Source organism: Somniosus microcephalus, chromosome 28 (genome assembly GCF_052327205.1).
Source record: "Somniosus microcephalus isolate GS21.2 chromosome 28, FLI_Smic_1.0, whole genome shotgun sequence".
Classification (NCBI taxonomy): Eukaryota; Metazoa; Chordata; class Chondrichthyes; order Squaliformes; family Somniosidae; genus Somniosus; species Somniosus microcephalus.
Genome location: NC_141014.1, coordinates 36,767,331 through 36,782,108, shown reverse-complemented (window position 1 = coordinate 36,782,108; position 14,778 = coordinate 36,767,331). Strand labels below are relative to the sequence as shown.

Here is a 14,778-nt window from a genome sequence, read left to right as displayed (position 1 = left end):
TTCATTCATTAATATAGTGAGTATTGGGTGAGCCAATCAGAGCTTTGAAGGTAAGTTTTGCTGATTAATTACTAGCAACCTCGTTGTAGAGTCCTTTGACCTCCCTTAAAAATATTTTGTTTAAAATGTCTGGAGTTTAAGAAACATAGTTATACCTTTGTACTTGCAATACAGTCACCTGAGGAATTCAGATGAATTTGTGACAAAATTAGAGATTTGTTTGTTTATTGTAGATGATTGTGAACTTAATGCCATATTCAGAGATCAGGTCGTCCAGGGTGAGTCTGCATTATTAGCGAGTAAGGATGGAAATTCTATCCCAAGTTTGTCACAAATCTACCCCATGTGTGCAGAGGGTGATGGTTGTTGAGAGAGATAGAAGAAAGAAAGACTTGCATTTGTATAGCGCCTTTCATGACCACAGGACATCCCAAAGGGATTTACAGCCAATGAAGTACTTTTGACGTGTAGTCACTGTTGTAATTTAGGAAATGCGGCAGCCAGTTGCACACAGCAAGCTCCCACAAACAGCAATGTGCTAATGACCAGATCACCTGATTTTGATATGTTGATTGAGTGATAAATATTGGCCCCAGGACACCGGAGATAACTCCCCTGCTCTTCTTCGAAATAGTGCAATGGGATCTTTACATCCACCTGAGAGAGCAGACAGGGCCTCGGTTTAATGTCTCATCTGAAAGACGGCACCTCTGACAGTGCAACACTCCCTCAGCACTGCACTGGAGTGTCAGCCTAGATTTTTGTGCTCAAGTCTCTGGAGTGGGACTTGAACCCACAGTGTTCTGATTCACCACCCACTGAGACACAGGTTGATTCTCATTACGTTCTGCGTGCCGTATAATCCAGTACATATTTGTAACGGGGTTGGGTTTACATCCTGTGGATCTGAGGTGCGACCAGTCTAGTTTATGGATCATAACCACCAGTGTGAAATGCACCATCCGGCTAATTCACAGGATTTCATGGTGAACCTGGATCATCTGCTAGTGGTTTAATAGCAGGATGTCTGGCAACAGGAGTGGGATAAAAGGGAAAGAAAGAACTTGCATTTATATAGCACCTTTCGCGACCGTCTAGTTTGGCAACAACTGCAAACTTGGGATATGGTTCCCTCATTCCAAATCCAGGTCACTTATCTATCTGTATAGTGAAAAACTGACTCAAGCTCTTATCTCTGGCACACACCACATTTCACTGCTTGCCAACACAAGAATGTCTCTTTTATACCAGCTCTCTGCCTATTACCTTATTTTTAAATAAAATGAATTCTGGGAATAAGGGCATCGCTAGCAGGACTGGCATTTATTGCCAATCCCTAATTTGTCTGTGAAGGTGGTGGTGAGCCTTCTTCTTGAACCGCTGCAGTCCGTGTGGTGAAGGTTCTCCCAACAGCGGATAGATAGGGAGCTCCAGGATTTTAACCCAGTGACGATAAAGGAACCACTATTCCTTCGTAGTTTGCTTGAAGGTCAGAATATATATATATGGCACACAGCAAAAGCTTCTAAAGTGTCTGTTGGTAGAACCCAGTTTCCCTGCTGTAGTAGAAATGCAGCTGAGGCCAGAAGATCTCTGTTGATTTCGAGAACAGCAAGGTCAGGTGTTGACCTATGCCCTACTATCACTGCCAATTGTAGTGTGTAGAGTAGCTGTTAAATGGAATACATACTCCTTAAAACAAATGTACAATTAACCAGCAAAGAAAGGTCATGATCCAAATCCTAAATACAGGATTCATGTGTAGCTTTTTACACTGGTGAATGTGTGTCACACTCGCACCTATCCAAACATCCTTCTTACCAATACTCCCTGCCCAAGAGGGTGGAAGTCAACCCCAAAGAAACATTTGCTTAATCTTGAAATTGCAAATGACTATTAGATAATGCAGTGTGCACTGGTGATAGGCAGTATCTGTACCGATTTGTATGTGGGTTCAATGACGACACATTTATGAAAGAGAATGACTTTTTATCTAAAGTATGTTCAACTCAGTTAACAGCATTTACAGGAGACTCCATCTTAGAGATCCATCTAAAGCGAAAACTAAAACTAAACTCTCTTTCACATGGCCTCTGCTGGTCAGGCATAAATAATCAAACAGGCAAATATGCTGGTAAGGCATCATAATCAAACAGGCAAATACCATCACTATTTGCTGATATCATTACAGTATCTAGTCTTCCAGTGGCCATTGTGTAAAGAGCTGGTTTCTATTCCTTGCCCTGGCAGAAAGAAGTTGATTCGGAATGCTGAGCAGTTCTTACTCCAGAAGGTTGGCACATATTGAAGGAAGCAGTATCATTTATTACATTCTGCTGTGCTATTATTTCTTTTGCGCTTTAGCCAATAATGTCCTGCATCCTGAAAATGTTAGCCTAAACTTGCTTTACCAACGTCATGGGTATGGCATGTGGAGAGACTGGGATTGTTCTGCTTACAGCAGAGAATGTCAAGGGGGAATTTTGATTTAGAGTAAATAAGAAGGAGTGGTTTCCAGTGGTGTGTTGGTAACTAGAGGACACAGAATTACAATAATTGCCAAGGAACCCAGACACAGTTGGAGATTTCCCCTCCCCTACAATTATGTAGAAAAGTTAAGTTATTGCAAGCAGTGCATTCTAGATTGTAAGGGTGGTGGAAATAGATTCAATAGTGACTCAAGGAAATTTGATATATACACTTGAGACCCGGGGGGGGGGGGGGGGGAAAAAAAAAAAAAAAAAAATGACACGGTCGGGTGAAAGTGCAACTAATTGCATAGTCAGCACACATATGGATGGGTTGAATAGCCACCTTCTGTGATGCATGTTTCTATAATGTGGGTGAATAGGACACTACACATTCATGATATGGTGTTGTCAAGAGCCCACCTAACAGAACATCATCACTGGTCAAATACAGTTATCTGAATTCCCATGGTTATCAGCCAAGACAAATGTTCAAATTAGAAGCTCGAGAAATCTTGCATTCTATGAAATACTAAAGACCCTCAATTCTCAGATTTGGAGATGTAACCACAGACCTCTCGTCAGGCCAAATGAGGCATGGGGAGAAAAAAAGGTAGGTTAGAATTCAGCCACAAGTTAAACAGCTAGATGTGCTGCTGTGAATATCTCCAAGCATGGTGACAAAGATACTAGATCCACCATTCAATTTGTACAAGGAAAGACAAACCACTCCAATGCTGAATAGCTTTTATTTTCATCAACAGCAGTTGAAGGAGAAAAATCAGATCATGAACCACAACCAATGCCAGCATTCAGCTCAAGTCTTACTCACACTTCAGAGTGAAGTTTGGAGGTCCCACAAAATTATGTTGAGATTCAATTGAATGCAGAGGGATAGGGAATCACTCCCCTAATGTGTGCTTGTTAAACAGGTACTCTCCCATGCCATTCTCAGGGGCTCCCAACCACTTCAAGTTGGTGATGTGATCTCCAAGCTTCTTGATCATCTTCACTTGTTCATCCAAGTAGTGCATCTCCAGGAAGTCACCCAACTGGAAAAAGGAAAGAGAAACCAGTCAGTACAGACAACAGATCAAGGATAACTGAGGAATTGTTCCACATCTTCTCCTGGACTGGGTGGTTGGTACAAGTTGTGCACTTGGTGGATTTTGCCCCAGGTTAGATTACAGCACAGGTGTCAAATTCATTACTTTAGAATTGGATTCCAGAACTCCTTCAGATACTAGAGTGCCCCCAGGAGAAGTTTAATGATCAAGTCTACAGTATGATCTGGACCATTCATAAAAAAGGGCTTGCTGAAATCTGTGCAATGGACAAACAGACTTACTGGATATGGAGATCTTTCAAATAGTTGCATTAAATGGCAGATAAATGCATCTGCCATCACCCAACACATCTGAAGATTCATAATTGGAACATCAGAAACTTACAGGAGGGTCTGTCCTCTCACTGGAGAGTTTGTGCAGATTGACATTCTTCTCCATCTGCAGAGCTCTCTGCATCGCCTCCAGACCATTGCTCCACTCATCCGGCTCTGGTTTCTGGAAAAAAGTTAATTTTGAGAATGTTCTACCTCAAATGAGGGCAATTAAAGGCTGCAACAACCTCAAGGGTTCCTGCCCAAAGCAGTCAATGCAATGGAGTCTGTGCAAGGCAGTGGATGACAGAGAGGCAAGAACACATCACTCATTACCTTGAAATAAATATCCACTCCCACCATCTCCAAGTGAATCAATGAAGACTGAATCTCCTCATGGAAGATGGGACTTCAAAACAGAAATATTGAATGAACAGTGGATTCTAGTATCAAGTCTCCTTGGAAGATTGGATTGTTATCTTATGCTTGAAATGCAAGGTTTGTCTTTCTTTCCCACCCCCAAAAGTAGCTCAAGTCAAAGAAGCACATCCTTTTTTCTGAAAAGATACCTTGATGTCCTCCAGGACAATACGCCCCCCACGCCAATTCTGGAATTGCATCAGTTTCTCAGCGTGCTCACGTTACTCATGTGACTGATCCTTGAAGAACTCGGCAAAGTGACGCAGGGCAACATCATCCCGGTCAAAGTAGAAGGACTGCGGAGAGAAGGGAAGTTAGAGCAGGCTAATGTTTCACCCATGTGCAATTCAAAATGATCACTTGGCAGACTGGTTATTGTGCAGTGCCTTATTTAGAAGAAATATCATTTTCATCTAGTTATTAAAGTTTGTTCATGTGAAAAGAGACTGACTGTTCAATTAGAAACAGCACAACTAAACTGGCAAAAAAGGATGCTCCATCAGCAGGAAAGACTGGGGGAAGGGAGATAAAGGCCAAGCTAGAGACCAGAGGTCAGTGGAATTACTTCTACTCATTTGTTATGTAAAGTTAGTAAAGGAATGACTGCAAAACCAACAGTTTCATGCTGCAAGTTTAGCTCACCAAGGAAGGTTTTACCAACAGTACACCATCCTCAAGTCACTGCAACAGAAGATCTAACCAGCACATGATTAATTGCAGCCACTAATTGAAACATTTGCACTACAATCAAATCCCATACTCTTCAATCTATGACAAATACAGAACAAGAAAACAGCTTCTGTTTGAAGTTTAATCCCTTTTAGATCATGCAACTAGGAAGGAACTAGACATCTAGCTAGTTTATTATATAGAGACATCATTCAAATAGAGAGTAACGTAGATAGATAACTCACCATGGAGAGATAAACATAGGAGGAATAGAGCTCCATGTTGATCTGCTTGTTGACAGCATCCTTACAGTCCTTGTGATAGTTCTGACGCACTTGGGAGGCCATCTTAACTTCTATAGTGTATCTGGATTTCAGCAAGTCCACCAACTAGACTTGCTCACTCAATCTAACTACTGTGAATGTGAGAACCAGCACATTTTAAACTCTTGGACAACCCCTCATTTGCAGAACAGATGATGAGTGACAGTTATTGGTAGCCAATCAAATAACTTCCATGCCTCAACAAAATCCACAAACTCATTCATTAATTAATAAAGTGAACATTGGGTCAGCCAATCAGAGCTTTGAAGTTAAATTTAGCTGATTACTTACGAGCAGCCTTTTTGTTATAGAGTCATAGTCACAGAGTTATACAGCACAGCAAGAGGCCCTTCGGCCCGTCGTGTCCGCACCGGCCATCAAGCCCTGTCTATCCTAATCCCATTTTCCAGCACTTGGTCTGTAGCCTTGTCTGCTATGGCGTTTCAAGTGCTCATCTTGTTGTTGTCGAGTCCATTGACCTCTTTTAAAAATATTTTGTTTAAAATGTCCTGAACTTAAAATACATAGTTATACCTTTGCACTTGCAATATAGTCACCTTAGGAATTCAGATAAATTTGTGACAAAATTAGAGATTTGTTTGTTTATTGTAGATGATTGTGAACTTAATGCAATATTCAGAGATCAGGTAGTCCAGGGTGAGTCTGCACTGTCAGCGAGTAAGGAAGATGGAAATTCTATACCAAGTTTGTCAGAAATCTACCCCATGATTGCAGAGAGTGATGGTTGTTGGGAAAGAAAGAAGAAAGAAAGACTTGCATTTCTATAGCGCCTTTCATGACCACAGGACGTCCCAAAGGGCTTTACAGCCAATGAAGTACTTTTGAAGTGTAGTCACTGTTGTAATTTAGGAAATGCGGCAGCCAATTCTGCACAGTAAGCTCCCACAAACAGCAATGTGCTAATGACCAGATCATCTGCTTTTGTTATGTTGATTGAGGGATAAATATTGGCCAGGACAGCGGCGATAACTCCCCTGCTCTTCTTCGAATAGTGACGTGATGTTTTACATCCACCCGAGAGAGCAGACAGGGCCTCGGTTTAATGTCTCATCCGAAAGACGGTACCTCTGACAGCGCAGCACTCCCTCAGCACCGGCATTGGAGTGTCAGCCTAGATTGTTGTGCTCAAGTCTCTGGAGTGGAACTTGAACCCACAGCGTTCTGATTCAGAGGCGAGAATGCTACCCACTGAGACACAGGTTGATTCTCATTACATTCTGCGTGCCATATAATCCAGTATATACCTGTAACGGGGTAGGGTTTACATCCTGTGAATCTGAGGAGCGACCTGTCTAGTTTATGGATCTTAACCGCCAGTGTGAAATGCACCATCCGGCTAATTTACAGGATTTCATGGTAAACCTGGATCATCTGCTAGTGGTTTAATAGCAGGATGTCTGGCAACAGGAGTGGGATAAAAGGGAAAGAAAGAACTTGCATTTTTATAGCGCCTTTCACAACCTAGTTTGGCAACAACTGCAAACATGGGATATGGTTCCCCCATTCCAAATCCAGGTCACTTATCTATCTGTATAGTGAAAAACTGACTCCAGCTCTAATCTTTGGCACTCACCACATTTCACTGCTTGTCAACCCAAGAATGTCTCTTTTATACCAACTCTCTGCCTATTACCTTATTATTAAATAACATTCATTCTGGGAATAAGGGCATTGCTAGCAAGGCTGGCATTTATTGCCCGTCCCTACTTTGTCTGTGAAGGTGGTGGTGAGCCTTCTTCTTGAACCGCTACAGTCCATGCGGTGAAGGTTCTCCCAACAGCGGTTAGATAGGGAGCTCCAGGTTTTAACCCAGTGACGATGAAGGAACCACTATTCCTTCGTAGCTTGGCTAAAGGTCAGAATATATATACTGTATCGATATGGCACAAAAAAAGCTTCTAAACTGTTTGTTGGTAGAACCCAGTTTCCCTGCTGTAGTATAAATGCAGCGGAGGCCAGAAGATCACTGTTGACTATGAGAACAGCAAGCTCAGATTTTGACCTGTACCCTACTCTCACTGCCAAGTGTAGTGTGTAGAGTAGCAGTTAAATGGAATACATACTTAAAAAAAACAATTAGCCAGCAAATGTCACGATCCAAATCCTAGATTCATACGCGGCCTTTTACACTGGTGAATCTATGTCGCACTAGCACATATCCAGACACCCTTCTTACTCCCTGCCCACAAGGGTGAAAGGCAACCCCAGAGAAACATTTGTGTAAACTTGAAATTGCAAATGACTATTAGTTAATGCACTGTGTACTGGTGACAAAGTGTCTCGTCATCCAGTGGGCACTGTATAAAGTGTAAAGAGCTGGTTTCTATTCATTGCCCTGGCAGATACAAGTTGAATGAGAATGCTGAGCAATTCTTAGCCCAGAAGGTTGACACATATTGAAGTAAGCAGGTACTTGGTTATTATTTATTACATTCTGCTACGCTATTTTTTTTTTTTTTTGCTTTTGCATCCTAAACATTTTAGCCAAAACTTGCTTTACCAGCCTCACGCGTAGTACATGGTATGTGGAGAGAGTGGAGATGCGGGGTTTATTCTTCTTCGAGCAAAGATTGTCGAGGGATTTTCCGAACTATATGAAATTTTGATTTAGAATAATTAAGGAGGAGTGGTTTCCACTGGTGGGGTGTTAACTAGAGGACACAGATTTATAATAATTACCAAGGAACCAGAGCAAAAACAGAGCTTATTCCCCCTAAATTATATAAAAGTGAGTTGTTACAAGCTGGAATGAACTGCTTGCCAGAGTGGGGGGGGTAGTAGATTCAGTAGTGACTCAAGTGAATTAGATATATACTTGAAACAGGGAGGGAAAAAAAAATATAGATAGGCTATGGGGAAAAGTAGGAGAGTGGGACTAATTCAATAGCCAGCACAGCTATGATAGGCTGACTGGCCTCTCTGATGCATGTTTCTATAAATGGGGGTGAAAAGGATGCTACACATTCATGACATGGAGTTATCAAATGCCCACCTAACAGAGCAACATCACTGGTCAAGAACAGGTACCTGAATTCCCATGGTTGTCAGCCAAGAGATTGTTCCAAGGAGAAACTCAAGCAATCTTGCATTTTGTGAAATACAAAAACCCTCAAGTCTCCAAGTTGGAGATGTAACCACAGACATCTGGTCAGGCCAAATGAGGCAGGGGGGAAAAATGCAGCTGAAGTTCCTGCACAAGTTAAACAGCTCGGTCATCTGCTGCTGAGGCTATCACGAGCTGGGGGTCACAGACACCAGATCCACTACTCAATTTACACAAGGAAAGACAAACCACTCCAATGCTGAATAGCTTTTATTTTCCTTGACAGCACTTGGAGGGGAAAAAAGTCAGCTCAAGAATGAACCACATCCAAAGCCATCATTCACCTCAAGTCTCAGTCACACTTCATAGTGAAGTTGGAGGTCCCTCATCAATATGAGATGAATTGAATGCTGAAGGATAGGGAATCATTCCCCTAATGTGAGCTTGTCAAACAGGTACTCTCCCATGCCATTCTCAGGGGCTCCCAGTCTCTTCAAGTTGGTGATGTGATCTCCAAGCTTCTTGATCATCTTCACTTGCTCATCCAAGTAGTGGGTCTCCAGGAAGTCACACAACTGGAAAAAGGAAAGAGAAACCAGTCAGTACAGACAACAGATCAAGGATAACACTGAGGAATTGCTCCACATCTTCTCCGGGACTGGATGGTTGGTACAAGTAGAGCATTTGGTGGATTATGCCCCAGGTGAGATATTCAATACTTTAGAATTGTATTCTACAACTCCTTCAGATACTAGAGTGCCCCCAGGAGAGGTTTAATGATAAAGTCTACAGTATGATCTGGACCATTCATTAAAAAGGGCTTGTTGATATCGCTGCAATGGAGAAACAGTCTTACTGGATATGGAGATCTTTCCAATTTCAACCATCACCCTCAACACATCTGAATATTCATAGTTGGAACATTAGAAACTTACATGAGGGTCAGTGCTCACAGTGGAGAGTTTGTGCAGATCCAGCAGACTCTGGTTGACATTCTTCTCCATCTGCAGAGCTCTCTGCATCGCCTCCAGACTATTGCTCCACTCATCCTGCTCTGGTTTCTGGAAAAAAACAAACCAGAATTTACTTGAGAATGTTCTACCTCAATGAAGGAAAGTAAAGGCTGCAACAACCTCAAGAGTTCCTGCCCAAGGCATTCAATACAATGGAGTCTGTGCAAGACAGTGGATGACACAGGGAGATGCAGCAGCAAAATCACTCATTACCTTGAAATGAATACCACCTCCCACCATCTGCAAGTGAATCAATGAAGATTTAATCTCCTTATGGAAGATGGGACTTCAAACCAGAAATACTGAATGAACAGTGGATTCTAGTATCAAGTCTGCTGGGAAGATTGGATGGTTGTCTTAAGCTTGAAATGCAAGCTCTTTCTTTCTCTTCCACTCTCCATTTCCCACCTGAATCCCAAAAGTAGTTCACAAGTCAAAGAAGCTCATCCTGTTTCTGAAAAGATACCTTGATGTCCTCCAGGACAATACGCCCCCCACGTCGATTCTGGAATTTCATCAGTTTCTCAGCATGCTCACGTTCCTCATGTGACTGCTCCTTAAAGAACTCGGCAAAGTGACGCAGGGCAACATCATCCCGGTCAAAGTAATAGGACTGCAAAGAGAAAGGAAGTTAGGCCAGGCTAAAGTTTCACCCGCATGCAATTCAAAATTATTTCTGATCAGACTGGTTATTGTGCAATGCCTTATTTAGAAGAAATATCATTTTCAACTAGTTATTAAATGTTTGTTCATTGAACAGTCGGTCTCTTCACATTAGAAACAGCACAACTAAACTAGCTAATAGGAGGATCTATCAGCAGGAAAGATTGGGGGTGGGGGTAGAAATAAAGACCAAGCTGGAGACCAGAGGTCAGTGGAACTACTTCTACTCATTTCTTGTGGAAAGTTAGTAAAGGAAGAACTGCAAATCCAACAATTTCCTACTCAAATCATGTCATTAAGGAAGGTTTTACCAACAGTACACCATCCTCAACTCACTTCAACAGAAGGCATGAAGGCCTAACCAGCATTTGATTAATTGCAGTCACTTAATTGAAATATTTGCACTACAGTCAAATCCATACTCTTCAACTGGTGACCAATTCAAGACGAGAAAACAGCTCCCATTTGACATTTAAGCCCTTTTAGGTGATGCAACTAAAACAACTAGATATCTAACTAGTTTATTACATAGAAATCAGTCAAATAGAGTAGATAGATAACTCACCATGGAGAGATAAGCATAGGAGGAATAGAGCTCCATGTTGATCTGTTTGTTGACAGCATCCTCACAGTCCTTGTGGTAGTTCTGACGCACTTGGGAGGCCATCTTAATTTCTATAGTGTGTCTGGATTTCAGCGAATCTACCACCTAAACTTGCTCACTCAATCTAACTGCTGTGAAAGTAAGAAGCGGCACATTTTAAACACTTGGGCAACCCCTCATTTGCATAACAGATGATGAATGACAGTTATTGGTAGCCAATCAGATCACTTCCATGCCTCAACAAAATCCACAAACTCATTAATTAATAAATAAAGTGAGCATTGGGTGAGCCAATCAGAGCTTTGAAAGTAAGTTTTGCTGATTACTTACTAGCAACCTCGTTGTCGAGTCCTTTGACCTCTCTTACAAATGTTTTGTTTAAAATGTCCTGAACTTAAAATACATAGGCCTAGAAATTCAGCTGTTTGCGCCAGCCGTTAGCGCCAGATTTCCGGCGCTATCCACTTAGCGCCCGGGAACCGCCGGATCTGCGCCTACGCCGAAATTCAGCTGGGCTTTAGCGCCGGCGCAAAGTGTTAGCGCCCGCTCAGCTGCGCGCGCATCTTATGACGTCATTCCGTCGTGCAACACCGTTTGTGCGCCCCAAACCGGAAATTGAGTGGCGCCCGGCCGATGTGGGCGTGGCGCTGCTAAGAACTGTGAAATGGAACTCAACAGAGGCCCTGTGGGATTCGGGGAGCGCTAATTAAAGGGCACATCCACTCACCCATAAAAGCCAGCCATTTCGCTGCAATGACTTGACTGGTTTGGATTTCTGCACAGAGAGCAAGGCACAGAGATTACTGATTTCGGACACCATAGGAGAGGTATTTTTGGCTTCTAGCCAGTGCTTTGACATTTGCATCCTTGTGATTTTGCTGTTTGGAACTTTGTAATGGGGGCTGCATGGGGGGCCAACCCTCAGTTGCTACATTTTGTGCGAAGGGCTCGCAGACGCTTTGAGAGAGGGCCAGGCATGCCTAGACGCAGAGGGGCCATTAGGCGTCGCCAACGTAGGCCTTACCCAGTCAGGCAATACCGGGAGCAGGTCTCATATCTCTCCATGACTGCGGCGCATTGTGTTAAGAGGCTGCGCTTCAGAAGGGAGGTGGTTGGAGAGATCTGCCAGCTGCTTCATGCAGATTTGCAGCCACAGCTCATGTCCAGGGCATCTCTCTCGGTGGAAGTGAAGGTCACGGTGGCTCTCAGCTTTTATGCAAGCGGCTCCTTCCAAGCCGCTGCTGGGGTCATTGCGAACATCTCCCAGTTCGCCGCGCATCGCTGCATCCGACAGGTCACCGAAGCACTTTTCGCGAGGAGGCACCAATTCATCTCCTTCCCCATGACCCAACACAAGCAGGAGCAGCGTGCAGTCGGATTTGCCAGGATCGCAGGCTTCCCCATGGTGCAGGGCGCCATTGACTGCACGCATGTGGCTATGCGGGCACCTATCCACAATGCCGAGCAATACCGCAACCGGAAGGGCTACCATTCCCTAAATGTGCAGCTGGTGTGTGACCACAGGCAGCGCATCCTAGCTGTCAATGCCCGCTTCCCAGGAAGCAGCCACGATGCCTTTATCCTGCGCCAGACTACTGTGGCTGACATGTTCCAGGCACAGCCTCCACCAAGGGGATGGCTTATCGGGGACAAGGGCTACCCTTTGTGCAGATGGCTCATGACCCCGCTCCGCGCGCCCAGGACCCCAGCGGAGCTGGCATACAACGAAAGCCATCAAGCCACAAGGAACCTAATAGAGCAAACGATAGGCGTCCTCAAGCAACGGTTCCGTTGCCTGGATCGTTCGGGCGGGTCTCTTCAGTATTCGCCGGATAGAGTCTCCCAGTTCGTCGTGGTGTGCTGCATGCTCCACAACCTGGCTATCCGCAGGACTCAGGCACTGCCACCTGACATTGCCCCACCACCTCAGGAGGACGAGCAGGAGGACCCTGAGGAGGAGGAGGAGCACCAGGCCAGGAGGGAGCGACAAGGTCCAAGGGCCGTCCGCCGGGGGCTTATTGCTCGACACTTCTAGGCCCCCTGTCAGGGAATGGCCTGGGCCACTGAACGCAGCCGCTCCGCAAGCCCTCAGCCGGTTAACCCAACAACCACTTGAAACATGACACCTGCACATGGTGAATAAATAAACATCTTTATTTCAAAAACTCAGGGCCCTTCCCACATGGAAGAGCAAAACAGAGAAGACCCCCAAAAAACAGTCACAAACTTCTGTCACTCCCAAAACCTGGGGAGGACTAACAAAACATCACCATCCAAATGGCCTTCGTCACTGGCCTAACAAAAACAAGCCCCCCCCACAACACAAACACCCCCATAAAACCAAACCACATAATGCCCCCCAGAACAGAAGCCCCCGCATCACCCAAACCCTCGCTCAACACACTCTATTCGGTGTGGCAAGAGGGCGAGTCCGTCGACAGCCGTCTTTTGCCCCGGCCCGTCCTGCTGCTGCGCCTCAAGCTGGGCCGTGAGGCTGTGGCGAGGCTGGGGGAAGGATCTTCAGGGCGACAAGGCGTCTCGCCAGATGCCCTTGGGGGTCGGCCTACACGAGGGCGGGCCCGGGAGGGGCCGGCTGGTGGCTGCTGCAGCTGTGGGTGGCCCTCTTCACTGGCTGCAGCAGCTCCTTGCACCCTGGCTGGGGGAGTGGCAGGCTCGCCTGCACCAATGGGGACAAGGTGGGTGATGCCAGGCGCGCGCTGGTCGCCAGACACACGTGCACTCGGGCGGCCTGGCCGGGGAGCAAGCGCGCCAAACTGTTGGTCGCCAGACCGGTGTGCGGCAGCAGGGCGGCGGCTGGCCTGGCGACGCCTCCGCGCCAGTGCGAGGGTGGCAGAAGTCAGTGCCCCAACTGCGCCGGCATGTGCCCGCATCTGCAGTGCCATTGTCTGCACAGCACCTCTCAGCTGGCGACTGGCGTGCTGCGCTGCCTCGAGTTGTTGCACCCCCCTCTCATGCGCTGCCACAAGGAGCTCCACCCCCCTGGCGTGCGCTGCTGCGAATTGCTCTAGGCCCCTGGCCTGGGATTGGCCGAAAGCCACCACACTTTGTGCGAGGCTTTCGATGGCGTGAGGCATCTGTGCCACCACCTCCATGATTTCGACGTGCCGCCGCTCCGACGCCGCCGACATCTCGTCCAGGAGGCGCACCTCCTGGGCGACGTCCGAGTCCGGACTGGAGGGCGCCTCCACCCTCTGGCCAGAAGGCTGGCGTGCCGCCGGAGCCTTGCCGCGTGCGGCCACGCCACTGGGACCAGGTTCTGCCCTCCCCTCCACCGCCTCCCCCCTCTGGGCAGAAGGCTGGTGTGCCGCCGGAGCCTTGCCGCGTGCGTCCATGCCACTGGGACCAGGTTCAGGGCTCCCCTCCCCCGCCTCCCCCTGGCTCTCCGGCACGCCAGACGTCTCCCCTTCATTGCCATCTCCTGGAGCGGAGGAGGGTTCCCCCGAGGTGGCGCCTTCCTGCTGCTCCTCGACGTCCTCCTCCTCCGAGGGCCTGGCTGTCTGGGCTTCAGGGAGCACCTCCTCCTCACCAGCTGAAAGCAGGAAGGCACAAGTGTAGCTTTAGAGTGAGGACAGGCCGACAGCGAGGGAGGCCGCACTGGTGCATTATGCGCATTTTTCGGCCAGTGGGGAAGGATGTAGATCTGATGCGCGAGGGCAAGGAGAGAGGTGCACCCAGTCCTGTCCTTACCAGTGGGCTCCAGTATAGGGTCGGCGTCGCCGAGCGCCACAGGCCCAATCACCGGGTGACGCAGCAGTCGGGCCACCCTCTCTTCCAGAACCGTTAGCTCCTGGTAATCGCGAGGGCCTCCACCAGTGACACGCAGGCTCCTGGCGTTCCTCGCCAGCTTGGCCTGCAAGAGAAAGGAGGGCGTCTAAGTACAGTGTGGTGCCCCGTTGCTGTGTGTGAGGCCTCCCATGGTGGAATAGCTTGCACAGTGTGGTGCCCTGTTGCTGTGTGTGAGGCCTCCCATGGTGGAATAGCTTGCACAGTGTGGTGCCCTGTTGCTGTGTGTGAGGCCTCCCATGGTGGAATAGCTTGCACAGTGTGGTGCCCTGTTGCTGTGTGTGAGGCCTCCCATGGTGGAATAGCTTGCACAGTGTGGTGCCCTGTTGCTGTGTGTGAGGCCTACCATGGTGGAATAGCTTGCACAGTGTG

General features: G+C 46.7%; 2 protein-coding genes and 1 pseudogene across 3 annotated transcripts; all 3 read right to left on the bottom strand.

Moving 5' to 3' along the window:
* Positions 1-3,198: 3,198 nt before the first annotated feature.
* On the bottom strand, positions 3,199-5,342 carry LOC147099588 (ferritin heavy chain, oocyte isoform-like; annotated as a pseudogene). The gene is made up of 4 exons (XR_015073942.1): positions 5,181-5,342; positions 4,416-4,562; positions 3,920-4,030; positions 3,199-3,520 (listed from the first exon to the last, which is right to left on the bottom strand). The product of XR_015073942.1 is annotated as a ferritin heavy chain, oocyte isoform-like (transcript).
* Positions 5,343-8,574: 3,232 nt separating this feature from the next.
* LOC147099587 (ferritin heavy chain, oocyte isoform-like) lies at positions 8,575-10,738 on the bottom strand. Its single transcript, XM_085969824.1, has 4 exons — positions 10,564-10,738; positions 9,802-9,948; positions 9,258-9,383; positions 8,575-8,897 (listed from the first exon to the last, which is right to left on the bottom strand). Exons 1-4 carry the CDS (start codon positions 10,663-10,665, stop codon positions 8,748-8,750), a joined length of 525 nt encoding a protein of 174 aa, XP_085825950.1. The 5' UTR covers positions 10,666-10,738; the 3' UTR covers positions 8,575-8,747.
* A 1,995-nt stretch (positions 10,739-12,733) lies between these two features.
* Positions 12,734-14,585, bottom strand: LOC147099586 (uncharacterized). Its single transcript, XM_085969331.1, has 2 exons — positions 14,311-14,585; positions 12,734-14,152 (listed from the first exon to the last, which is right to left on the bottom strand). Exon 2 carries the CDS (start codon positions 13,953-13,955, stop codon positions 13,008-13,010), a length of 948 nt encoding a protein of 315 aa, XP_085825457.1. The 5' UTR covers positions 13,956-14,152; positions 14,311-14,585; the 3' UTR covers positions 12,734-13,007.
* Positions 14,586-14,778: the final 193 nt, after the last annotated feature.

Bases quoted from the DNA above. Each gene is read 5' to 3' on its own strand.
- LOC147099587 (XM_085969824.1), bottom strand. From the start codon at position 10,665: ATGGCCTCCCAAGTGCGTCAGAACTACCACAAGGACTGTGAGGATGCT. The intron at 9,384-9,801 runs GTATCTTTTCAG...GTTTTTTTCCAG, and splicing joins TTGTCCTGGAGGACATCAAG to AAACCAGAGCAGGATGAGTG. The intron at 8,898-9,257 runs GTAAGTTTCTAA...TCCTTTTTCCAG, and splicing joins CTGTGAGCACTGACCCTCAT to TTGTGTGACTTCCTGGAGAC.
- LOC147099586 (XM_085969331.1), bottom strand. From the start codon at position 13,955: ATGGACGCACGCGGCAAGGCTCCGGCGGCACACCAGCCTTCTGCCCAG.